The sequence below is a fragment of the Vombatus ursinus genome, unplaced genomic scaffold (genome assembly GCF_900497805.2).
Source record: "Vombatus ursinus unplaced genomic scaffold, bare-nosed wombat genome assembly UNPS02014787.1, whole genome shotgun sequence".
NCBI classification, from domain to species: Eukaryota; Metazoa; Chordata; class Mammalia; order Diprotodontia; family Vombatidae; genus Vombatus; species Vombatus ursinus.
This window is the reverse complement of record NW_020954565.1, coordinates 2,894,459-2,921,437: the sequence shown is the minus strand read 5'-3', so window position 1 is coordinate 2,921,437 and position 26,979 is coordinate 2,894,459. Positions and strand designations below refer to the sequence as shown.

At 36.3% G+C, this 26,979-nt stretch overlaps 1 protein-coding gene across 2 annotated transcripts in view; it reads right to left on the bottom strand.

Moving 5' to 3' along the window:
* The window catches only part of PLPPR4 (phospholipid phosphatase related 4), a 54,301-nt gene that overhangs the window by 25,116 nt on the left and 2,206 nt on the right, over positions 1–26,979 (bottom strand). For both annotated transcript variants that reach the window (XM_027868282.1, XM_027868283.1), the window contains exon 2: positions 2,584–2,769. In XM_027868282.1, the coding sequence (XP_027724083.1) occupies positions 2,584–2,769 (186 nt within the window). The remainder of the gene's footprint in view (positions 1–2,583; positions 2,770–26,979) is intronic.

Sequence of the window (26,979 nt, the reverse complement as noted above, 5' to 3'; positions counted from 1 at the left end):
TCTATCTATCTATCTATCTATCTATCTATCTATCTATCTATCTATCTATCACCTACTTACATTTCTATCTACTCTTTGGAGCTACTTAAAATAAGTTTAATGCTTCTTCTACATGCCATTCCCTTAAATATTTGAAGATAGCTAAATCATATCCTCTTTAAGTCTTCTTCCCATCCATCCAAATCCTATCCATTCTTCAAGGTCTAGCTCAGGTTCTATCTCGTTCCTTATAGTCTTCCCCAATCACTCCAGCCCATACTGATCTTCTTTAGAACCCCCATGGCATTAGCTTGTCAGTACCCATACATATTTATTGATTTTCTTATAATTTATTATTTCATCCACAAAGAAGAAAAAACTGTTAGATGAATGACGCTTCTCTTCTTTTTCTTAGGGAGAGAGTATACTTTACTGAGAAGAAATACCATTATTTTCCCAGGAGAAAGCTGTTTCAAAAATGGTAACCAGAGTAAGTCAATTCATAAATGACTTTTATTAAAAACCTGGTTTAAATATAACTTTAATTAACTGAGTCAATTTCTAGTGACTTTAATGAGAGCCAAGGAGGCCAAGAAGAAAAATGTTCTGTGATGGGAATGTAAATTATTTTTCCTTAAAACTCAAATTTCTTTACTGTTAGGTGCGTTATTGCAAGGCGGGTTAAGCTACAAGTTCGTGATCTTTGACCAGTTCTTATAGAAGCTACTGATGAATACCCACTGTAAACTATTTCATGTCTTTCCTCATCTGAGATGCAATGAAACGTTTGGGTTTAAAATCTGTTGCTATATTAGGTTTGAATACCATGAACAATGTCATGATTTTTTAATTTCACATACTTAAAATTGCACCTCTCAAGATGACTGTACAAATACATACACATATGTATGTATACACACATATGATATGCAAATATATATGTTCAGTCATTTTTAGTTGTGTCTGACCTTCATGACCCCATTTGGGGTTTTCTTGGCAAAGATATTGGAGTGATTTGCCATTTCCTTCTCCAGCTCATTTTACAGAAGAGGAATCTGAGGCAAACCGAGTTAAACAACTTGCCCAGGGTCACACAGCTAGTAAGTATCCGAGGCCAGATTTGAACTCATGAAGATGAGTTTCCTGATTCTAGTCTGACGCTCTATACACTGCCCCACCTAGCTACCCTGTCCTAAAGTTAGAATTGTCTAAAACTAAAGTAGATTGCTCTATTGAGTTATTTTGCACTGGAGTTCTTCAAGCAGAGACTATATGGACCACTTTTTGGGGATATTATGGGTTGGAGACACCCTTCTGAGTGGATCCATGTTTTACAAGTTTTCAGAGATCTTTTTTCCAACTCTGAAAAGCTGTGCCTCAAAGCAATGTAATTGAAAGTCCTTTCCAGTTAACATTTAAGGAAGTTCCAGTACTGCTATTCTTTGTTATCAGTGTTCTAGGCTTCAGATACTGAAAAGGGTTGAGATACAGCATTTTAGGAGGCAGTATGGAATCTGGGAGCCAGGAGACCTGAGTTTGGATCTAACCTCAGATACTTTCATGTGACCATGGATAATTCATTTGATCTCCCAGAGAATCAGTTGCTTATTTTAAAAATGCTAGTGTTAACCTGTAGTACCTATCTCAGTGGCATTGTGAGGAAAGTTTAGAAAACCTTAAAACACTATAAAAGTATGAGCTGTTATTATTAAACCAGCATGAAGTAGGGTCTGAAAGACTGGGAAACATTTTCCAAACTGAATTGCTTAACTGTGAACTAAAAGCTACCCTATCTAATGAAATTCAGCTACATTTTCATAGAGGGAGAATAATGAATTTGCTTAAGTATTTTCAGAATGTATGATTAGACAGTTCTTGTGAAAACAAATTATAATCTGTCCCCTTTCAGTAAACTATATTTGGAAGCACCATTAAAACTTACTTAACCTTTCCATGCCTGGTGCTATGCAAAGCAGTATATAGAATGACAATATTTACAATCTAGGGGTCTATAGTCACTTTTTAAAAGGGTTTCTGTCTAGACCTGTTTTTATTTTTGTAGATGGCTCCCCAATGCATATCAGCAAATGTTCTGCAATTTGTCACCTGGGTAAGTAGTTGCCAGGGTCATTGAGAAGTTACTTAAATGACTTGGCCAGGGTTTTCAAGAGTGGAGGCTTAAACCCTGGACTTCCTGATTCTGAGGCTAGTTTCCAAACCACTACACCAGACTGCCTCTTTTAAAAAAAAGTTATAAGCATAGATAGAGGAAGGTAGGTAGTACAGTGGACAGAATGTTAGACTTGGAATCAGGAAAACCTGGCAAATCATATCACCTCTTTTTGCCTCAGTTTCCTCATCTGTAAAATGAGAATAATAATAGCACCTATGTCACAAGATTGTTGTAAGGATCAAATGAAATAACATTTAAAGAACTTTGCAACCTTTAAAGTGCTATACATATATATATATATATATATATATATATATATAAATGCTAGATATTATTAGGATGCTGCTACTACTGCTCATTTTGTTCCATTTTTAAGAACCAAGGATAGATGGCGTTGGAGATGACCAAAAAAAAATATTGCATCTTCTTACCGTAATGGCAGGCCCAGCAAAAGCTAAGCTAAGCAACATGAGGAATGGAATAGCTTCCTGAGTGGGCTCAATGTAGGGCATGCTGAGACTCCGGTCATAGCAGCTGAATCCAGAATGTACTGGCTTGAAGACATCTGTGAGTTCCAGGAAGTAGAGGCTAACAACAGAGGAGGCCAAGATAGGCAACTGGGAAGGGGAGGAAAAAATAATTCACTTAATTCAATTGAATTTTTATTTTAATACAGAGAACACGGAAAGTCAGTAAACAGGAAAAGGGTATATAGAGATATCTTTCTTTACTCATCTGCAGACAGTTTTACAGAGTGATCTGGTCTCCATATATTTTCCCCTTAAGTGAGGAGATTTGACCAGGGGTGCCAAGCCTGAAGTCAGGAAGATCTGACATGAAATCCAGTTTCAGATATTTACTTGCTGTGTGGCCCCAGGCAAATCCCTTAACCTCTACCTGTCTCAGTTTTCTCAACTGTAAAATGGATATTATAATACTAGGCAGAGTTGTTGGATAGATAAGATAATATTTATAAATACTTAGCATAGTGCCTGAACAAAGTAGGCACTTAGTAAATGTTTCTTTCCTTTGCCTCTCTTTTCTTCTTTTCTTCCTTCTTCACGTCCTTCCTTCCTTCCTTCCTTCCTTCCTTCCTTCCTTCCTTCCTTCCTTCCTTCCTTCCTTCCTTCCTTCCTTCCTTCCTTCCTTCCTTCCTTCTGCCTTTCCTTCCTTCTAGCAGGGCAAATAGAGAGGCAATATGGTGTTGGAGACAGAAGGATCTACTTGCTCTTCCACAACCTTCATCTCCCATTTCTGTCCTTAATGCCTGGAATGTACTATCTCCTCACTTCCTACATATCTATCTTCTTTTAAAGCTTAGCTCATGAGCTGTCACGTCTTTCTTGATTCCTTTAATTGTTTTTTTTAATTTATTTATTAAAATTTTCTTTTTATAATTATGGATTTGATAAACACTGACAAACATGGACATCTTCATGAACAAAGAGCAGAAGATTGTAATGAAACCATGAATTTATATTATGCACAGCTTTGTTTTTTTTTAAAGTACATATTTATTTTAACACATGATTGGTAACATTTCCCCACCTAGCTGTTTCCCCTTTTGAACTTCCTTAGGCTCCTTTCTGTGTATTTTAAAAAAATCAATCACCATTCTTTTATTTTCCTTCCGGTATCATTATCAGTATTCCACTTATTCTGGATAATTCTCCCATTCCACCAAAAAAAAAAAAAAAAAAAACAAAAACCTTTTATGCAATAATTTAGGATACTCATGCAAAACAAATCAACACATTGTTCACGTCTGAAAATGTATCTCATTCTGCACCTCTCAATGAAATGCACAGAATCAGGAGATGAAATGTCCTGTGTAAGGAACAGCCCAGATGTCAGTATTTCTGTATTGTAAAGCATGTAGAGGGTAGTAAAGTGTGAGAATACTGGAAAGGTTGGATGGGGCCAGGTTTTGAAGGATTTTGAATGTCAGACAGATGATTTTACATTTTATCTAGGAGGAGATAAGAAGTCACTTGAGTTTATTGACTCTGTGTGTGTGGAGTGGTTTGGGGGTAGGGGGAGGTGTTTGGCATGGTCAGGCCTGTGCTTTAGGAGATCACTTTAATAGTTGGAGGGAAGATGGGTTACATTAGGGACATACTTGAGATAGGATGATCAGAAGACTACTACAACCAGAAGACTATTGCAATAGCCTAGGTATGAGGTGAAGAGGGCCTAGACCAGGGTGATGGCAGTGTCAGAGGAGAGGAGACATGCACAGATTTTTTAAAGGTAGAATCAATAGGACATGTCAACCGTTTAGATATGGAAGGTAGGAGAGTGTGAGGAGTGGAGGATGAACTCTGAGGTTGTGAGTTTAGATGACAGCTTTCAGAGGAAAATGATGTTCTCAAAGAGCAGTATTTTGTAAATGCTGAATTTCAATTCCTTCCATTTCCTGGAATTGCTGAATTATATAGCATAAAAGATTGATTTAAGGTGTTGTCATATGTGGAGGGCAGTAGCTTTTATATAACCAAAGAGGATATTTTTGGCTTTTTTTTGTGTCACCTCACTGTTGGAAGTGAAAATTCTACCCAGTGGAGGAAATTCAAATTCCTGGATCTTTGCAAAATTTTTGAAGATGCCATGCTCCAAATCTATCATCCTAAAAAATTCCTATAGATTGAACCCTGAAAGACTTCCCTTCTTTCATAGAAAAAGGTCCTTCCTCATTGAAAATATCTAGCAGGGAAGGGGGTTATTCCACTATCCATATATTTTCTTTTCGTGTAGACCTCTCTTAGTTTCCAATCAGGGAAACACAGATGGTAGGAAAAATGTCCTACAAAATGACTGGGGAATATTTACGACTAAGAAGGACTCAGGACTTAACAGAATCTGGCTGAATTTATCTGAGCAATTAGGAAAAGATTGAACCATAATATTCAGGGGAGTGATTCTTTTTTTTAATAGGTTAATTTGAAGTAGCTCACCAAATGTTGAAAATATGATTAAGTTCAATTAGCAAGCATTGAGAAGCTACCAGATGCATGGCAATATACCATTCCAATTGTGAAAATAAGTGCTAGTCTGTATACACAGGGGCCAAAAGAAATAAGAATGAGTCAAATAAAAATTGGATAGCAGGTTAAATGTTTATACACAGACACAGTCACAAACATGTACCTCTATCACCTATGAGCCTGAAACTTGATCAGGCTTCTAGGGGGAGAGAGTGACATTTAAGTTTCCTTGATCAGATATATCTCTTTTATTGAATCTAATGCACATGTTCATCATAGATTCTCCTTTGTAACTCAACTATCTCCAAACTTGAAGGTAAAAGGAAAGCATCTCTTTCACTGACAAGATGCTAAGTGAGTGATGGGACAAAAATGTGGGAAAAGGAAGAAATACACACGTCATTCCTTCTCTACCCTAGCTCCTTTTAGGGGTTTTCTAACTAACAAGGCACCTTAGATATTAAACAAATGAAAAGATCCAAGTAATCAAGACAACTTTAGTCCTAACTCTCTATCTTAAGTCAATATCATGCCTGGGTCCATCATACTCTATTCTCTCAAATAATATTTTGGCATCAACAAGGTGCTATGAAATAGTATCATTCAATCATCAAATCCAATCATCGGTTCCATTTTTTAAAATATACTAACTGAATGCAGCTTTGACCTTGACAGAAGTTCCATTATATTAATCCATGAAATAGCTCCAGCTACTCTCTTCACATCTCTGAAGACCAACTGATACCCTGCACTTGCTTTGTGGACAGCTTTTCCTTTCAAAACTTTTTCTTTAGTATTCAAGAAAATTTATGAACTTTTCCTTGCACTTAGTAGCTTCTTAATAAATATTTGCTGAGTTGAGTTGACTGTCTGTCTATAGACAGTCTCTTGAATTCTTCACAATTCAAAGTATATGTGTTGTGGACATATGCTATTATGGTAGTGAGATGAGGGGTGATAAGTAGAGATGGAAATATTTGGGAAGAATGTACTTAGTAATGGTGGTTAGTGAAGATAGGAATCAGTATATAATTTTTTTGAGAAAAATAAATTTTGATTACCTGAATGATTTTGGAAAATTATACATGAGGTTATATTTTGTGATTCTTATTAATTCAATAAACATTTTCACAAGAGCTATGTAGAAATGAGAAGAGGATTTATGTGGTAACCTGGGATTTCCATTCTACTCTTAAAGCAAAAGATGTGATGTTTCTAGGAGAGAGTAAAATTGTTATAATTCACTAAGTTGGAATTTTGAAAATTTTGACTTTTTTGGATGTCTGATTCTTTCTTGTGAGTGGAAGGGTGACATTATGGATAGCATACTTGGAGTCAGGGAGATCTGGGTTCAAATTCTTCTCTGGCACTATGTGTTATAGCAGGTAAGTCATAGAACCACTTTTGGCCACTATTTCCTCATTGTGAAAAAGTAGGGGGAATTATAACTGCAATAACTATTTCACAAGGGAATTATAAGGCTCAAATAGTTTAATGTATGCAAAATGCTTTGCAAAAATTAAAGCACTACATAAATGTCAGTTATTATTACTACATATTGAAGAAGATTTTGTAACAGTCCTCCTTAGATATTCTAGATTTTTTTTTTTTAGCTAGTCAATGGGGTTAAGTGACTTGCCCAGGGTCATACAGCTAGTAAGTGTCAAGTGCTTGGTCTGAGGCCGGATTTGAACTCAGGTCCTCCTGACTTCAAGGCCGGTGCTCTATCCACTGTGCCACCAAGCTGCCCCAATATTCTAGATTTCACAGGAAATATTTATACCGATAGTAATAAAATATTTTAAATTCCATTTCAGTGTATATATGAAATTGGATTGTAACGTTTAGTAAAATAAGTCTTATTTAATTTGGATCATCAGTGCCTTACACATAGTAAGTTTTTATTAAATGCTTGTTGAGCAATGAACAGAATGAGATGATATGGTTAACTTAGATAAAAATAATTATACATCTTCTAAATGTTTCTGCTTGCCCTTTTTTGATCTTGATTGCAATAAAGTATAAAAACTGTGACCCAGCATAGCAGCTTTGAGTTTACATGGACGGCTATATCTCAAGAACATCTCACATAAATCTTGTTTTGTCTTATGCCACAATATCAAGGGAACATCAGAATTTGACTTGTTTTGTCCCTATCTAGGGTTTCCCCAGTGAAAACCAGAATTTGATTTGAGTCTCTGCCTCTTCATAAAAAGTAAAGGGCTCTTAATTCCCATGGAAACACTGAGGGCAACAGTGTAATTCACAAATAAAGGCTTTAGTTCACCTGATTAAAAAACACAAAGGAGTCACACTCAAAACTGCTTTCCTTCCATATTGGTGAACTCCAATTTTCTTGGAGATAAGACTCAATATTCCTCTCAATTTACATTACTACTATGGCCAGATCACAAGACAAAGGGAAAGTACTCAGAGTTGGTAGTAAGCCAATCTCTGTAGTGAGGTCCACCTGTGTTAGGGATCTACATAGCCTTCTGACCTATGTGTTTTGAGCCTCCATCACAAATTTCCTGATTTAAATTTAAATTAAATCCAAGACACACCAAAGTAAGCCCTCCTCTCCACCTACTTTACAATGCAGTGACTCTGATGTCCTTACTGTTTCTTAAGCACGACAATCCATTTCCCAACTCCAGGCATTTTCCCTGGCTATATACCCCATGCTTGGAATTCTGTTTCTCCTCATTTCTATCTCCTGGCCTCCATGGTTTCCTTCGAGTTCCAGCTAAAATCCCACCTTCTACAATAAACCTTTCCTGAATGGCTGTAATGCCAGTGCCTTCACTTTGAGACTGCCTCCAAACTTGCTTACAGCTTGTATGTTATATAATTATTTTTATGTTGTTCATCTCCATTAGAACATGAGCTCCTTGAAGGCAGGGACCATTTTTACCTTTATTTGTGTCCCCACAAATTTATTTTCAGTTTTGCACATAGTAAGTGCTTAATAAATGCTTATTGACTTGACTTGGTTTCCATTCTAGCAAGAACTACATAATCACTTGTTGGAGTATATTGGAGAGGGACTTTTGTCCAGATGCAGATTGGCCTTTTAGTTCCTTTCCAACTTTGCAATCCTGTAATTTATTTAACTTTTATGAGCCTCAGTTTCCTCATCTATAAAATAGAGAATTGTACTAAGCCAGCAGAGTATAAGGTCTGGCAGATCCTTCCCAGCTTGTGTGTGTGTGTGTGTGTGTGTGTGTGTGTGTGCGTGTGTGTGTGTGAGTGTGTCTGAAGACAAGCTTAGCTAAGTGCATGCAGTCTTATTACAATGTTAGTCACTGAGTAATGCATTATTTTTGGCCACAGAAAATCAGGAAGATTGTCTACAAATTCAAGAGATTGAGACTTATGTTGGTTGCAGTGCTCACACTGGTGAAATTGTAAATCTGCTGAAGTGTGATTTTTTTTCTGACCAAAGTTGAAGATAAGACAAAAATACAACATGACTGTGACCTTCAGTGACCCATTTCACTTTATGTCCTTTGGTCTAAGCCTTTTACTTCATCTATGCTTGTAAAGTCTTGATGATTGGTTCAGCTGCTATAATAAATACAACACAATAAATATTTATTAAATGCCTGCTCTGTCCCAGCACTGTGCTAAGCCTTTGACTAATAGATTAGTTTAATACGATTAAAATTTAGTATGTTCCTAACCCTAATTGACCCTGTGCAAAGTGATGACCTTAATCATAAGGGCATGAAAGGAAGAAAGCATGAATGGTCTATACACACATTACCACTACCAAAACCACACACATGTAAACTATATGTCCTGCTCCCGCTAGCTAGGTAGCACAATAGGCAACAATAAGTCTCATTTATATGGCACTTTATAGTTTATAATAATGCTTTACCTCAATTCTCTCATTTGATTCTCAATATAATTCTTTGAGTTAGGGATTTCATGTGTCACTATGTTCTTTTTCTCAATGTGAACACTGAGTAATCTTTTAAGTTATTTCATTGCTATGTTTGCATTCTTAATGAACATATGTATAGATATTCACATATTCACAGGATAATATAATTTATGATCTAGAAAAGATATTGGAGGTCATTCAATCTAACCTCTTCATTTCAAAAATGAGCAAACTGAGGTCTGGGAAGGCTGGGATTTCCTCAAGGTCATACTGATGATAAGTTGCAGGATAAGGATTGACCCTCAAGTGTTCTAACTCTTAATTCAGTGTGTCATACTAGATAGCCTTCTGGATTTGGGGTTGGGAAGAGCAGGTTTACTTTCTGCACCTGCCACTTCCTAGCTTTGTGACCAACTATGAGCAAATCATTTCACCCCTCTGAGCTTCAGTTTCTTCATCTGGAAAATGGGAACAATAATTCAAAGAATATCTTCCTTATAGAGTTGTTCTGAGGCTCAAATGACATCACCTATGGAAAGTACTCCACAATTTTTAAAACATGATATAAATGTCAATAGGAGAGGGATAGGGATTGGACCTTTGATTGCATTGGCATAGGAAACTACTATGTGAGGAATTCCCTTTACTAATAAAGGTTGGCACTTGGCAAGTTATAGTCAGAGTGTTACTTAGGGCACTGAGAAGTTACATGACTTGCTCAGGGTCACAAAGCCAGTATGTATCAGAGATGAGACTTGAACCGGTATCCCTGATTCTAAGATTGGCTCTCTTTATATGTATTATGCCACATTGCCTCTCATAAATAACACTATTATTATTTCCATTATACCACTATTTTTTTTTGTCTCTTATCCATGAGAAGATATTTCTTATGTAAATGCTTATCACCATTGATGCCTGACACAGTGCTTTATACACAGTAGATGCTCAGGAAAATCTCACTTGGAAGTGAAGTGGTAGAATCAAGATTCATACAAGTCTTTTGATGTAAAAAAGTCCAATTTTTTTTCTGCTTTCCATGAAGCCTCTTCCTTTATAAAAGAAGTATGACACATTTTAATAAAATTTCACAATTAAATTACCTTGCTGTTGACATAATCCTGTTAGACACAGAGTGATATTTAAGTAAGCAAAAGTGGTGTGTGGTTATGTGTGTTCTCATCTTTACAAGGTCTATATAAAAGGGATTGGCATGGTGCTGTCAAAGTCACCAGAGAGTAACAAAATTGTGAAATCTGTCAAAGATATTCATCTGGGAAATTGGAAATAAACTAATAAATGCCATAATATAAACTATAACATAAACATTGAAAGTAAAATATTAACAAAATGTTTCAAAATCAAATTCTGATGGGAAGAATCAAGCAGGACATATCAAACCAAACCTTGCAGAAATATATTAAAAGCCACTGCTGCTAAAGTAATCACTGGTGATCTACCCTTGGTGGTAGATCTTTCCTCTCTCCTCATCTGTTTCTCATCTTCTTTCTACCATTAATCTCCACTGGCAATGTTCACTAATTCAGACAGAGCACAGGATCATAGATGTGAAGCTGGAAAAAAACTTAAAGGCTTTCTAGTTCAATTATCTCCTTTCACAGGTGAGAAAATAGAAGTCTGGAGACATCAAGTGACTTGTCCAAGGTCATATAGATATTGTATGACCGAGTATTGAACCCAGGTCTTTTGCCTCCAAACTTGTTGCTCTTGTCATGGGTGTGTAAGGTCATATGCCACTGCAAAGGAGGCAGCAGTGAGGGAAAGGTGAAGAAGTTCCTTTGGTTTTCCCAGGCTGGGGGGGATATAGTACTACAGACAACTGCTCAGTGTGGCATCTCTGACATAAATCACTAATTATCAGAGTTTTCCTAATTTTATTGAGGGTACTAGACAGCACAATGGATAGAGTGCCGTCTCTAGGAAGACTCATCTTTGTAAGTTAAAATCAGGCCTCAGATACTTACTAGTTGTGTGACCCTAGGCGAGTCACTTAACCCTTTCTGCTTCAGTTTCCCCATCTGTAAAATGAGTTGGAGAAGGAAATGGCAAACCACTCCAGTATCCTTGCCAAAAAAACTCCAAATAGGGACACAAAGAGTCAGACATGACTGATATGTCAACAACAATAACAGCAGCAACAATAAATATGTAGAAATAGAACTTAAAAAAGAAACTTCTTTCAGGAATGCATCTAGGCCTATGTCTTCGGCTGAAATTTTCAATGAATAATATCACTTGCTTAAAAATCAGATTTTTCTTATCAGAGCTAGAAAAACCATTAAAAATAGAAATTTTTGAATTGTCAATCTATTCTGTAGGTAGCAGAATTTTTTTTTTATCTGAATAGAGACTTGAACCCCAGACCTTTGGATTTTATCTCATGTTAAACAAATTGAGCCACTGGACCTCAGAAACAAATCTAATTCTATACATGTCAGTCTCAGAAATTTTACACTGACATAATGTACCTATTACGCTGCCCATAGTCAGTCAACAATCAACAAGTATTTACTCAGCTTACTTTATTTAAGGTGCTGTGCTAAGCTCTGGAGATGTAGAGAAAGGCAAAGACTTCCCCAGACCTCAAGGAAGTTTCATTCTAATGGTGGAGATGACATGTCAATAAATAGGTACATAAAAGATAGAAGGTACCCTTGGAGGGGAAGGGTCTATGTAAATAACTATGTTGCTGAATGACTATTAAGCATTCGAACTCAAATGCAACAATTAAACTCCTGTTGTTTAACAGGCCTGGGAAGTGACTAAATTTAAATATAACATGGTATTTAACCTCATAGAACTTAGATTCTGGTATAGGGATAAACAACAAACAAGCTCCTGGAAGCAGTCATTACTTTTCAGGAAAGCCTTCATGACACATGACATTTGAGTTGGACTTTAAAAAATGGGTAGAAGGATTCCAACAGGTGAAGGGAACAAGGAAGATGTTACAGATGTAAAGAGGATAACATGACCAAAGCACGGAGCCTGGGAAAGCTCAAAGTATGTTTGTGTTAGAGAGCAATCCTGTTTGTGGCATAATACTAACAATTCATCTTTACACAGTCCATTAAGTTTAAATACAACCTTGGAAAGTTATTATTATTCCCATTTTATAGATGAAGAAACTGAGGATTAGTGACTTGTCCAGGGTCACACAGCTATTGTTTGTCCTCCATTCTTGAAGAGGACAAGAGGGTGATGTCTTGACTTGCCTGTGAATTGGCTTTAAGTGAGGCTCAACTGTGCAAAATTATCAACCTCATTCTCTCCTCCAGAGTCATTTTAATCCAGTGGCAAGACAAAAGTCAAGATGATTGGCGATGGTCCAGTTCACTGTGTCCCATTTTACAGATATGGAACTGAGGCAAATAGGGGTTAAGTGACTTGCCCAGGATCACACAGCTAGTCAGTATCTGAAGCAGGATTTGAACTCAGGTCTTTCCATCTCTAAGTATTCTTATCTACTATACCACCGTGCTGCCCAGATATATCAAAAAGGTAGGTAATGATGTTTTCTGCACTGTGCAGAGGTTCTTTGCTAGAAAGGAAGTTACTCTGATCTTGTATTTGCTGTTGTTCATTTTCAATTCACTCCTATCCTGTCTAAATGACTAACTTCTAACCCTTAAGAAAATCAAGATGTAGGAAGCTTCAAGACCTCATGTGTGTGTGTGTGTGGGGGGGGTTTCTATTGTACCAAGCTTTGGCAGAAATGACATTTTTTATATATTTCTGTAATTAACATTATTCAGAGTTAACTTTTTAAAAATAAAACTCCACTGTGTGAGCTTCATTATATATATTTTACCACAAACAAGATGCTTCCTAATTTGGGTTCCTAGCATTCTCATGATTCTTGTTAACATTAGGGAACACAAAAGACTCTAATTGCTCCTAAAAATAGCAGTGGTAATTAATAGGTAATAGCTAGTAGGCATAATATGTATGTTAGGTCTAATGGGGGAAGAAAAGTCCGTGCTCTTAACTCTATATGCCAGGAACATGGACTACATTTACCACATCAAAAAGACTAAAGAAAAACTAAACCCTCATCTAATAATGAAATCTAAAATTTTAAATAAGTTGCTTCATATGATTATAATAGAATATAGAATACACGTAATGATAATTGACACATGTAGTGCTTTAAGGTTTGCAAAACACTTTCTATGCACTATCTCATTTGGATCCTTACAAGAGACATGTGAAGTAGGTAATCCAGGCATTGACATTCATATTTTACAGATGAAAAAATTATGGCTCACCGGACTTCAGTAATTTGCCTTTGGTTACCGAATTAGTGAATGTTAGAGGTTGAATTTTATACGGGTATAATTGTTCATCATTTTGTGTAGAGCAGAGGTTCTTAACCTGGAGTGCATGCATTTTCTAAAAAATTTTGATAACTGTATTTCAATACAATTGGTTTCCCTTATGATTCCACATATTATGTTTTATGTATTTAAAAATCTTCCAATAAGGGGCATATAGGTTTCACCAGATTGCCAAAAGGGTGTATGACAGCCAAAAAAGAGGCAAGAATCCCTGTTGTTAAGTTGTGTCTGACTCTATATGACCGAATGGACAAAGTTTTCTTGGCAAAGATACTGGAGTGATTTGCCATTTCCTTCTCCACTGTATCCCCATTTTACAGATGTGGAACTGAGGCAAATAGGGGTTAAGTGACTTGCCCAGGATAGTAAGTGTCTGAGGCCAGATTTCAAGTCAGATCTTCCTGACTCTTGGCCTTGTGCTCTATCCACTACACCACCTTGCTACCTTTAAGAACCCCTATTTAGAATAATATTAGCTTCGTGATTGCCAACCATAACTTCAGATGATATGACTATGTCTAATATGACAGCTTGTTATCAAGTATTTGGAAGGATGTCATATGAAAAAAGAATTAGAATTATTGTGAGAGAGCAGAACCAAAAACCTACAGAAAAGAACAGAGCAAGTTTTAACTCGATGTACAGAACACCTTCTGAACAACAAGAGTTTTCTGTTAGAATGTAAGTAGAACAAGAAACATTTTTCTTTTGTCATTGTATCACTAGTACTTAGCTCACTTTGAAGCACTTATTAGTCATTAAATAAATGCTCAATTTTCAAGTGATTGAAAATGACATGGGCTACCACATTAAGTTTCCTGTCACTGGAGGTATTCAAGTAGAAGCTAGGTGCATTTGTCAAGCATGATCCAAAAGATGGTTCCTTCATCAAGCGAGAAATAGCAAAGATGGCTGCTTAAGTCTCAGTCTCAATCTCTCTCTCTCTCTCTCTCTCTCTCTCTCTCTCTCTCCTAACCTGAGCTTCTCTGATTCTAACCTTCATTGATCTTCCCTACTCCAACTAAAATGTTCTCCCCCTCTTGACATTTTCCTAGAGCCCTATTTGAAGATCCTCTTTGCCACTATCACTTTCCTTTTTGTATTATACTTATCTGTGTTTATACTGTGTCCTTTTTACTCTTTCCCACTAGAATACATTTCTTGAGAGCAAAGATTGTACCATTTATTGCTTCTTTTTATCTTTGGTCCCTAGCCTTGTGCCATTCACATAGTGGGTATTTTATGAATATTTGTTGAATAAATGATAATCAGACACTAAAATAGATAATTTTCTTTTAAGACAAGCATTATCTTTATTATTAGGAGAAAGTATTTTGTTTTCCTTTCTTTATATCTCCAGAGCTTAGCACTGTGCTGGGGACATAGTAGGCACTTCAGAAATTCTAGTTGGTTGATTAAATCTACTGGTAAATGCAACCTGAAATATATTATCTATTTAATTTGTAAATGGTAGCAATCTCTAAATCCTACCTTCATCTGGAATGTTTTTCAATGAGCACATAGAGATGACTCTGAATTACCATGGTGATGGGGTGCATGGATAACATGAATAACAACCTTATTTGAGCTCAAAGTATCAGCATCGTTTCTTATCACACATTCAACAAAGATGTTAGGAAGTAGAAAAAGGGATACATTTATAGGCTTACATAAAATTCCAGCTGAAAGGGACCTTAGAAGCAGTCTAGTTCAATCCTCTTCCTCCATTTCCATTTTACAGATGAAGATATTGTGGCCTAGGGAGGTTCAGTGACACATCGAAGGTGATACAGATCAGAGGTCAGAATGGGAATTTGGAGCCATATCCTCTGACTTCAAATTCCAAACTCTTTCTGTTGACTAGTGCTGCTCAAATTAACTGGCACTACACCTGTTTTCCCCTTCTGTTTGTGCCATGGTGCTCTAAGTGAAAACCGTTTCTTTTCTCTTTCCAATAAGAAATCAAATCAACAAGCGTTTACTAAACACCTACACTTTGCTTTGTTCTGTCTTTAAAATTTTTCAAACCATGTTCATATTTTAAATTTAATTTATAGACCAGGTGATAAAAAATACAGAAACTATGCTTTGGATATACCCAGATAAAGACACCATGACTCCCTGCCAATGACCTCACTTTAGTGAAGAATAGCAACATAAGTAGTTGTGACATAAGGGAGAAAGAGATGGGTGCAAAGGTAAAGTACTATGAGAAACTTGAAGAGGGTGGTGGTGTGGTCACGCATGATTTCATGGAGATGATGATATCTCGGATAAGACCTAAAAGAAAGGATGGACATCAACTAAGTGGACTTTGTGGATGGAGGAGGGAGGTAGTTCATCCCATTCTGGGTACAGGAGACAGCCTAAGCAAAGGCACAGAGATAGTAGATAGCTAGATAAGAATATAGAATAACAAGTAGGTTAGTTTGACGGGAATGTAGAATATGGGAAGAGGAAGTGAGATACAAAGAAAAGTATCAATTGAAACCTGACTGTGGATGGTCTTTAATACAAGAATTGGAATGTAAAATTTTATTTGGAAACCAATGAATTCACCATTGATGGCATTTGAGCAGAGAAATAACATGATCAGTGTGGCATATTAAGAAAGCTATTCAATGTCAAGTGAGGAACTGATGCAATAGTCTCTGGGTCAGATGTGATAGGAAACACATAAGATATGAGTAAAAGGATTCCTCTGCGGCACTGAGGGCCCATGAGAGGTCAGATGGCTTGAATTTTAGTAGATCCACTTATTGTGATTTGATCATTTCCAGAAATTTAGGAGTAGAAATGGCTCTTTCCACATTTGCCACAGCCCTATGAATAGGCAAAAGAGGTATTATCAAGTTGGTTTTATAGGTAAGGGCACTGAAATTCAGGTTAAGTGTATTCACAAAGTGACACCTCCTTATGTCTTCTAATTCTTTGTCCCATGTTCCCTCCACTTTTTCTCCATATAAATGGGGAATACCCTGTGTGGAAATTTCTTCCACCAAATCAGATAAACAATTATTCTGTAATTTATTATCTTACTGAGTTACCTATCACACTGAGAGTTTAAATCACTTGATCAAGGGTACAAACAGCTAGTAAGAGGCAGAAAAACAAGTCAAAATCAAGTATCTGACTGAAAATCCTGCCTCTTAGAATAAGCTTCCTTCAATTATTTGACCAAGATGCGAAATATCATGGTTGCAATCATCTTGGATGAATTCTTAAAAAGAAATTTCTCTGAAACAGAGAAGCTATTCTTAAATGGCAAGTACATTTGTCTTTGAAGCATCCTTAGCATGGTTTTCTAGTACTTCCTGAACACCCAATATATCCTTCATGGCAGTGTCATGGATGAAGAGCAGGTTTGGGAGCTAGGAAGAACAGGGTCCAAGTCCTAATTCTAAGACATACTTTCTGTGTGACTTTTCACAAGTCCTTTAGTATCTCAGGGCTGTAGGGCTCTCTCTAAGGCTAAGTTGTGGAGAAAGGGCCAACTTGCATTAGAAGAGGGAATTTCTCATTTGGGATTTCCCGATGCTAATGAAATCATATGCCCAGTCCCTAAATACTTAAAGGTCAAAACTGGATTTTTTCACCAAAAAAATTCTGAAGAGTGGAAGTAATGAAAAAGACAAAACAGAAAAGAAAGTCTCCAGAACAACATCATTAACCAGGACTACAACGGAATAAACATACTAGATGAAGAGACAAAAGAGGTAACGATTCTCATTTTTTTGGAGGGACAAACAAACATGAAATATTAACCTAACAAAATTTCAATTTAAAATATAAACAACAATCTTTCTTGAAATGTTGATTCTATATTCTCTCTGCCCCTGTCACTTTATGTCTCTGTCTCTGTCTCTTTGTCTGTTTGTCTGTCTTTCTCTCTGATTAATATGGGAAATTTTCTTCATTAAGAGTGCTTTATTCTGAAGATGAAAGTCTCCAGTGATGCCAAGTCTCTGTGGATCTTAGAAATGGAGCAAGCATGATTAAGAAATAAGGCACAGGGATTGATGAAACCTTTAGCTGTTCAGTGACCCAGCAAACAAAATGAAGTACTTCATAGACCATCCATCAGGAAGCCAGCATGCTAGAAAATGTCCTCATCTTTCAAAAAAGAAAAATGTTGTTCATGATTGCTAGTAACGGTCTGCTCCCACGTAATGTTTCCATCTGACTTCCATTAATTGAGTAAGAGAAATGTAAATGCAGAAGAGCTTAAAGTGACAGTGAGACCTCAACTATATCTCACCCTTCACTAGAAAGCAGAATTCATTATGAAATAGGTCTGACTTGGACTATATCCAAGGATACTTAGGTTTTGAAGTACCAGCAATACCTTATTAAAAAGTGATCTCCCCTCTAGCATAGTCACATAGCAATGACACCAAGAATGGATTTATATTCTAGGAGGACTCTCAGGTAGCCTGTATTTAGTAAAGCTAGATAAAATATCATAGCTGATCTCAAGAAGTTCACAATGTTGGGGGAGTGATATTTAGGTGTCTTCTTTCCCCCATAAGACTGTGAATTCCTTGAGGATAGGTGCTGTATTTTGGCTAAACCTTGTTTCTCTACTTTACCCCTCTCCCAACTCCAATGCTCTGCTTACAGTAAATGGTTAACATTTCTTGCATATTTATTAACATTTGTTTAACATATTTATTTCTTGTTTGTTCTTTCAATTCCCAATTAATTTTCTTGGCTAAAAAAAAGTCATTTTCTCTTCTTACAGTTTTCCTGAGTAACAGTGAGCTTCCCTCTCAACCCCCAACTCCACTCCAGCATGCGCACTTATAATTTATTAAAATAGTTACTGCATGCTTGAGAGGAGGAGGTGGGTGTGAGGAAGAAGATATGCACCTGTGTATCTTTGTATCAATGAACAATATTTTTCCCCATTGATATCTAGATGACTCACTGGATAGAATGTTGGACTTGGAGTTAAACAATAAATCTGGAAATTAACCTTCTTCTTTACTTCCAAATACATGGTGCTTAAACTTCAAAATAAATACCATTTTACAAAATGGTTGCTGCCTGTCTTAGTGTTTGATAAAAACCTTCCTCAGTTCAAAGGCAACAAAGAACAGGAAAAGGAAAATAATATCATCTTCTCCCTCAGAGGGAAAGACTGATCTCTATAGAACTTAAAGAGTATCTGGTCTTCCCCTCATTGGAATTTGTGTTTATCCTAAGTCACCTCTCACCCTCAGGAAAAAAAATCAAGTTGTTCTAGGTTGAAATTCCTTAGTACAAAAGAGCATCCACCTAGAATTATGGGAGGGGGCAAAGACATATTCATTTTTTCCCTAAAGGCAACACCAAAATGTCTCCAGCGATCTTTTTCAAAATAAGATGATTGTATTACAGGTTCAGGCATAAATTTCTTCTGGATCCCTTCACCAAATATAACATAAGGAAAATCACTTTGGAAACAGTGAAGAGGATGAACTGAAATGGGGGGCAATTAAGTCAAGGAGACCAATTAGGAGGCCATTTAAAAAATCCAAGTGAGAGGTGATAATGGCCTAATATAAAATAAGAGCTATTTGAGTAGAGAGGAATAGCAAATGAGAGATATTGTGGAGGTAGAAACTGGAAGATTTGTCAAGAGATTGTATTGGGGAGTGAGAGGGAGTGAGGAGGGGGAGTGAGGAGTCAGGATCATGCTAAGGTTACAAAACTGGGAGACTGGAAAAAGAAGATGCCTTCAACATAAATAGGGAAGTTTGGAAGAGAGGTAGATTTGAGGTGAATGGAGGAATTGACTTCTATTTGGATATGTTGTATTTGACATATCTCTGGGACATCCTGTTTGAAATACTCAATCATTAATTTATTATGAAAGCCTAGAGCTTAGTGAAGAGACTGGGAGAGGGGAGCTGGATATATAGATCTGTGAATCATCTGCATAGAGATGATAACTAAGTCCAAGGGAATTGTTGAGATCACCAAGTGAGAGAATGTAGAGGGAGAACGGAAGAGGACCCAGAAAAGATCCTTGAGGACACCTATGGTTAGGCGATGTGATATGGATGATAATCCAGTAAAAACTGATAAGGAGTAATCAGACAAGTTGGAGCACTAGTATTATTATGGAAATCAAGATAATAGCATTTGGGAAGAGAAAGTGGTCAGTAGTTTCAAATATAGCAGAGGTTGAGGAAGATGAAGACTAAGAAAAAGACCATCAAAGTTGACATTTAAGGGATGACTGGTGATTGAAGAAATCAGTTTCAGTAGTGTCAGAAGACAGATTGCAAAGGGTAGAGGAGAAAGAGGAGAAGAGGCAATGAGTATAGACAGCTTTTTCAAGCGTTGGCTAAGAAGTGAGTAGAGCTTTAGGCTGTTAGCTTGAAAGCATGGTGAAAGAGTTTAGTGAAGGGTTTTTTTGGGGGGCGGGGAAGAGGTGTTGTTCAGATAAGCTGGACCACAGAGTGTGTGAAGTATGAAATAAGGTTATGTAATAAGGTCGGTTGGGACCAGGTTATAAAGGGCTTTAAATTTCCCAAAGAAGAGTTTATATTTTTTTCCTGCCTATAGAGAGCTATTGGAGTTTATTGAATAGCACAGTAATGTGCTCAGACTTGCACTTTAGGAAAATCAGTTTGTCAGTTGGATTGGAGTGGGGTAAGACTTGAATCAGGGAGCTTAATTAGAAAACTATTGCAATATTCTTCTAATAATATTGCGTCAAAGAAGGCTATGAAAACTTGAACTAAGATGGTAACTATCTGGATATAAAGAAGGGGAGAGATGTAAGATACATTGTTTGGGCTAGAAACAAGATTTTGGCAACATTGGCTATATGGGGTTAGTGAAAGGGAGGCATACAGATTGATACCGTGACTGCATACTTGAATCGTTGGGAGGATGCTGGTATCTGAGTCTGAGAAAAAAGCTTATTTTTGGAGATCAACACTTGAAATATTTTGTACTGGAAACAGCATAATTATCATCCAAAGTACTTCCGACAATTTAGGGATTTTGAATAAGAGATCTATCAAATACCCAAGGGTATCAGCAGCTACTATCTCACTTTATAGCTCATTTTAATTTTCTTTCCTAAGACTGACTCATGTAACTCCTCTAAGCCTTCCCTTTCCCCATTTCTTTAACCTTAACTCCATCCTCTCTCCTTTTCCCTCTGGCACCATGAAAACCTGTTCTTGTAGCTTCTCCTTGTCTTCCTGTCTTTCCCTTCTCTTTGCTTTATTTCCCACCCCACCTACTCACTCCACCCACCTCAATCCCACAGTACATTTCAGGTACAGTCAGTGCCCTTCAAAAACTAGTATCTTTTCAGGTGTACTGTCATTATCTGTTTTGCAAACTCAATAAAGAATGAAGCCAGTTAACTTAATTAGACTGTGGTGCTAGTAAAGTAAAATTCATGGACCAAATTCCCATAGGAGATGTTTAACTTCACTGAGCAAATAGCTGTATTCTGTTTCCCTCACAATGTACCTCCAACTAGCCATCCTGTAAATAAATTATCTTAGTCATAAAAGAGGTGAGTAAATTAGTGATAGAAGCAAGATCAGTAACTCCATCTCCTGGCTTGGGGTTCATAGCTATTTCCACCATAATTCCACCATTTCTTTAAACACCATCTTACAGTACTCTTTATCAAACTCTAAAGAAGAAATTAAAGTAGGGAAGAACTAAGTGATACATCTATGATCACATAGTGGCTTAGTGATAGAGCTAAAGTAGAAAATACCTCGAGAGGCACAGTGCTTAACACATAGTACACATTCAATAAACTTTTTGATTAATAATGAATAGAACACTGGGCTCAGAGTTATGAAAACCTACATTCAAATTCTACTTCTGATACTAGCTGTCTAAACATTAACAAGTTATTCAGCCTCCCTATGCCTCAGTTTTCTCATCTGCAGAATAGAGATAATAATATTTATAGTACCTGCCTTGTAGCATGTGTGAAGATTAAATAAAATAATATGTGTGAGGCATGATAAAAATATCAGCTATTATTATTTCCTAACTGCAGGGAGTGTGTTTTCTATTTTTGATTTATTACCCATAGACAAAACTATGAACCTTTATCTGGGTCCAGAATCATAGACCTCATAGCTGCAAGGAACCTTAGTTGATATCTCATCTGTATCTGAATAGGAATCATTCTTTCTCTGGTTCTGGTCTCTTGTTTTGTAAGTACTTGGAGTCTATTATTTCCATTTCCTCCATTTTCTTTTTCATTTGCTTCAAAGGGGGCTGAAAACCTGTGACTTTTGCAAAAAGGATAAATGTCATATCTTTTTGGTCAGAGTTTGAATACAGTTCTTATTTTGTAGAAATTCCTCTATGTAACATGAGCCAAGGGCAAAATAATTAAGGGCCAATATACCAGGGCAAACTCAAACATTAAATGATTGAACATTTATTGTTGATGTTAACGTGTTATAGAAAATGGAGAACCTTGGGCTACCCTTTGTAGTCAAGGAGTAAAATACTTGTTTTTAAAGAAAAGCCATTAAAACTAATATAGCTAAAATTATGTACAGAATTAGGGAAAATAATCTTTGCAACAAATTTATCTCTTAAAAATTTCATTTCTAAAGAAAAAAAACTCATTTCAAACATATATAGGGAACTGATTTAAGTGTAAAAGGATAAGAGCCATTCCCTGATTAAGAAATGATCAAAGAATATGAATAGGCAGTTTTCAGAGGAAGAAATCCAAAGTATCAAATTCCAGGTAGAAAAAAAAGTACTCCAAATCACTACTAATTGCAGAAATGCAAATTAAAGAAATTCTGAAGTTCTATCTTACACTCATCAGATTGGCAAAGTTGACAAAAAAGGAAAATGACAAATGTGGGAAAATATAGGAAAACAATCATTTTAATGAACTCTTGGTGGAACTGTGAATCACTCCTGCCATTCTGGAAAGCATTTTGGAACTACACAGAAAAATTCCTCCAAATGCATATATCTTTTGACACATTGTTTTAGGCACATACCTGAAAGAGATTAAAGAAAGATGATAAAGACTTATATTTAAAAAAATTATTTCTAGTAGATCTTTATATGGTGTCAAAGACTTAGAAATTAAGGTTCTTAGCAAATGGAGAATGACTGAACAAGTCATGATATATCAACCTAACATATTACAATTATATTACAGGTAGCCATGTGTTGCAGAAAGACAGCTACACGGCTCAATAGATATAGAGCTAGGCCTGAAACAAGGAAAAATCAAGTTCAAATCTGGCCTCAGACACTTACTAGTTGTGTGGCCCAGGGCAAACCACATAACCTTTCTTTGCCTTAATTAACCAGAGAAGGAAATAATGAAGCACTTCAGTATTTTTGTCAAGAAAACCTCGTGGACAGCATGATCCATGGATCATGAAGTTATATACAACTCAACAACAATAACAACAATGATTGCAATAGAAGCTGGAGCATTTGGAGCTAGGAATTGGACCTGGGGTAAACCTGGAACCAGGAAGACCTGAATTCAAACCTAGCCTCAGTTACTTACTAAATATGTGACCCTGGGCAAATCACTTAACTTCTGTTTGCCTAAGGTTCCTCATTTGTAAAATGGGGGTATTAATAGCACCTATCTCACAGGATTGTTGTGAGGATCAAATGAGATAATATTTATAAAGTATTTAGCACATAGTAGGTTCTATATAAATGCTAGCTATTGTTATTTTTATCATCGCTATTATTTTTAACTTTTTTCTTCCATAGTTTTCTCATCTTTAAAAAAAAATGGGACTAATAATAGCACCCAAAATGCCAAGGTCTTATGAAGATAAAATGAGATAACAATCATAGAATGCTTTGAAAACTTTAAAACACTTAAAAACTTAAAACTTTAAAAACTTAAAACTTAAAACACTAAATAAATGCTAGCTATATTATTATTGCTATTACTACTAATACTACTACTACTATTGTTATTACTACTACTATTACTATTACTACTACTACTACTACCACTACTACTACTACTACTACTACTACTGTTGCACTATAAGAATTATGAAGGGGATGGCTTTAGAGAAACCTTAGAAGGTTACATATGTTTATGTAGAGTAAAGTGAGCAGAATCAAGAGAAAAATTCATACAATAACAATAATGTGATGACAACTTTGAAAGACTTAAGAACCCTGATCAACGCAATGGCTAACCAAGATGCCAGAAGATACATAGTGAAACACATTCTCCATCTCCAGAAAGAATGAGATGGATTCAGATTGCAGAATGATACATATGTTTTGGACATCTCCAATGAGGAAATTTGTTTTATTTAACTATACATATTTGTTTCAAAGGATTTGTTCTTTTTTTTCCCCTTCCAATTGTAGGGTGGGGAAGTGGGAGGGAGAGAAAACAGATTTTTTAAATAAAAAAAATTACACTTAAAAAAGAAAATAAAAAACATTTTTAGATTTAATCTTCATACAGATAGTGGAAAATAGAATAATATGATAAAAACATAGAGAGTGTCTTACATTATGGATAAAATGGTGATCTGGGAAGCAAAAAGACCTGTGTTAAAGTTTGCCTCTGACACACACTAGCTCTGTGATCTTGGGCAAATCACTTAAACTTTTACTGTCACATGACAATTCTTTAAGACTGCACCATTTATAACAGCTGACAATATCTGTAGAGGAAATTTCCTCACCAGGTTCCTATAACATTGAAATTATAAGTTCCCACAAAAATAACATACACACACATTTATCACACATATACATATGGCTTTTGGGGACATCATACACACATATGTTTATATTTACATATCTCACACACATATATATATGTATACTTATACATACATGATGTCTCAAAAGTAGTAGTGTAATTTTAAGTTTTAATAATTACTATCAACACTTTAATAGCGCAATTAATAACTTTAATGGCTTAAAACTTCATTCATACTTTTTGGAATACCCAAGGTTTGCAAAGGACTTTATATACACCATTACATTTGATCATCACAATATTATTATATTCCCTATTTTACAGACAAGTTAATTGAGGGTCAGAGAGGTTTAATGCCTTGCTCATTATCATATAGCTGTAAGTATTGGGTTTTAGATTTGAACCTCGCTCTTTTTTACCTCCAAGTGCACCATTATTTTTCCTCCACTACATGGCCTCTCAGATTTTGGAATAGAAATGTCAGTAACAGTTACTATTGTTGGTCTATGAGCATTTCCTCAGGGACAAAACTTTCCACTTACTCATTCCACAAGAATTTTTTGAGATCCTACCATTTTCAAGGCTTTGTACTAAGAGCATCAGGAGATATGGGAAGGGAAGAAACATTTATTAAGAATTTGCTATGTGCCAGGTATTGTGGAGAGACAGAGAGAGAGAGAGACAGACAGAGAGAGAAAGAGAGGCAGAGAGACAGAGAGACAGAGACAGAGAGAGAGACACCCCTTTTACCATCTTTAAGACCTTATGCTAAGTCATGGAGATCATAGGAAGGAACCTTAGGAACCATATAATCCAGCTCTTCTCTTACCATCCTACCCCACATTTTCTAGGTAAAGAAACTGAGACCCAGAGAGTTGAAATGACTGCCAAAACTCACACATGTAGTAAACAGCAGAGAGGGCCAAGGTGCAGGCCTATGTCTTCTGACACTAAATCTAGTACTCTTTCTGTTATACCAAAGTATATCTTAAGGTCAGAGAACCTGAGTTCAAATCCTAATCCTGACACATTATTTTCTGACAATGAGAAAGTAACTTCTCTCTCCTATGCCTCAGTTTCCTCAACTAGTAAATGAGGGGGTGTTCAATGGCCAATGAAGTCCCTTCTAGCCCTAAGATTGTTGATCACTTTGATCCCTATGTCAGGCTTGGACAAGAGAAGAAGTAACTTCATCATTGTATATACCTTGTCAGGGAAGTGCCCCATCATCTCTACTCCTAAAGTATAGTTCTCATCCACTAAAGGAAATGTTTAAGACCTACTCAACTTTCAAGGAGGTTTCTGTATTAAGGGTGATCTCAGACAATCCTCTATTCAGTTTGGTTTGCTAAGATTAGGTAACCATTGCACCAACCTCTGTGGAGAGGGAATAGGGTTGCATTTTCTTGCCATCATTCGGGCTTAATCCATGCTTTATTTTTGTCCTCAATTTGAGAAATCATGATACCTAGTTTCTCTCTTTAGATACCACAAAAAGCAATTTCATGTGAGGCACTAGGAGGAAAAGAGGACTTAAATTAACCAAGCTTCTCACTAACTTGCACATTAAATGCCTTTTTTCCATTTTCTTTAGGTTATGATTTTTTCTTAAATCTTGATCAAAGGCCACAGAAAAGTAAAATGGATGACATTTTCAATAAGGATTATAGGATTTTAGGATCAAGGATGTAGAGCTGGAAGGAACCTCAGAGGTTATTTAGTTCAATTTCCCCCATTTTAGAGACAAGAAAACTAAGGCTCAAAGAGTTTGAATGATCTTTACTTGCCTAAGGTCACAGGGTAGTAAATGTCTGGATAGATGCTCCAGAATCAGTGCTTTTTCCATTGTATCACAGGGGAAAAAAGAGTCACTATTATTTTGTTTTTTTTCAGTCATTAAAATTTTTGGGAAAATAAGTCAAAGCATCATTACTCTTAAAAATTTATCTGGCTTTTTAAATCTATGGACATTCACCCTCAAAAGGAAAAAAAAAGTGAATGCTATTTTCATGGTATAGAAATTCTATAATATTCCAAAAGAGCTCACTTTTATATAGCATTGTCGAGTCTACAAAACTCTTTCTTTATGATAACCCTGAGGTAGAGCCTACTAACATTATATTTCCAATTTTAGACGGTGGCAAACTGAGGCACAGAGAAATGAAATGAACTGTCCAAAGAAGTTCAGTTAATAAGTAGTAGAGCCATGGCTTGAAGCCAAGTTTCCTGATTTGGGCTTGCTCTACTACAGCACAGATCCAAAGAAGCTTTCCTGTGTATGCCTCCTAGTCCAATGTGAGAAGGTATGTTCTGTTACCATCTACAGAATTCCATCATGTGCCCGGGTTTTGTGGTGTTTGTGTATGAGGCTGACACATTTCTTAGCACCAATTTAATACAGGCTTACTATAGGCATAATCCAAAGCATTGGCTTCTCTCTTGGCATCTGAATGTTCTTAAAGTAAAACATTTTCTAGCATTGACCAGTATCGCATATTATAGAGCTAACAGAGGGTATCTGAAGAGGCCAAGATGAATGCATTAAACACTAGACCTTTTTCTGGACCTTTCTAAACACATTGAAATAAATGGGGAAAGAATGATATTTTAAAAGATTATTATTGATAGTCAAAGCAAAATAGCTCCTTGCATACATGAGGTACTAACTTAATGCTCATTGCATGCCAGAAATAATGGTTACAGATCATATGTGATATTCAGAAAATTGCTACAAAGTATTTTCACTTTTGGTATACATTCATTGGGAATAGACACTTCTTAGAGGTAATTGGAAAGCACCTGAAAATATTTTATAAGACATTTTCCTGATTCTCCTTGTTTATCTCTCTCTCTCTCTCTCTCTCTCTCTCTCTCTCTCTCTCTCTCTCTCTCTCTCT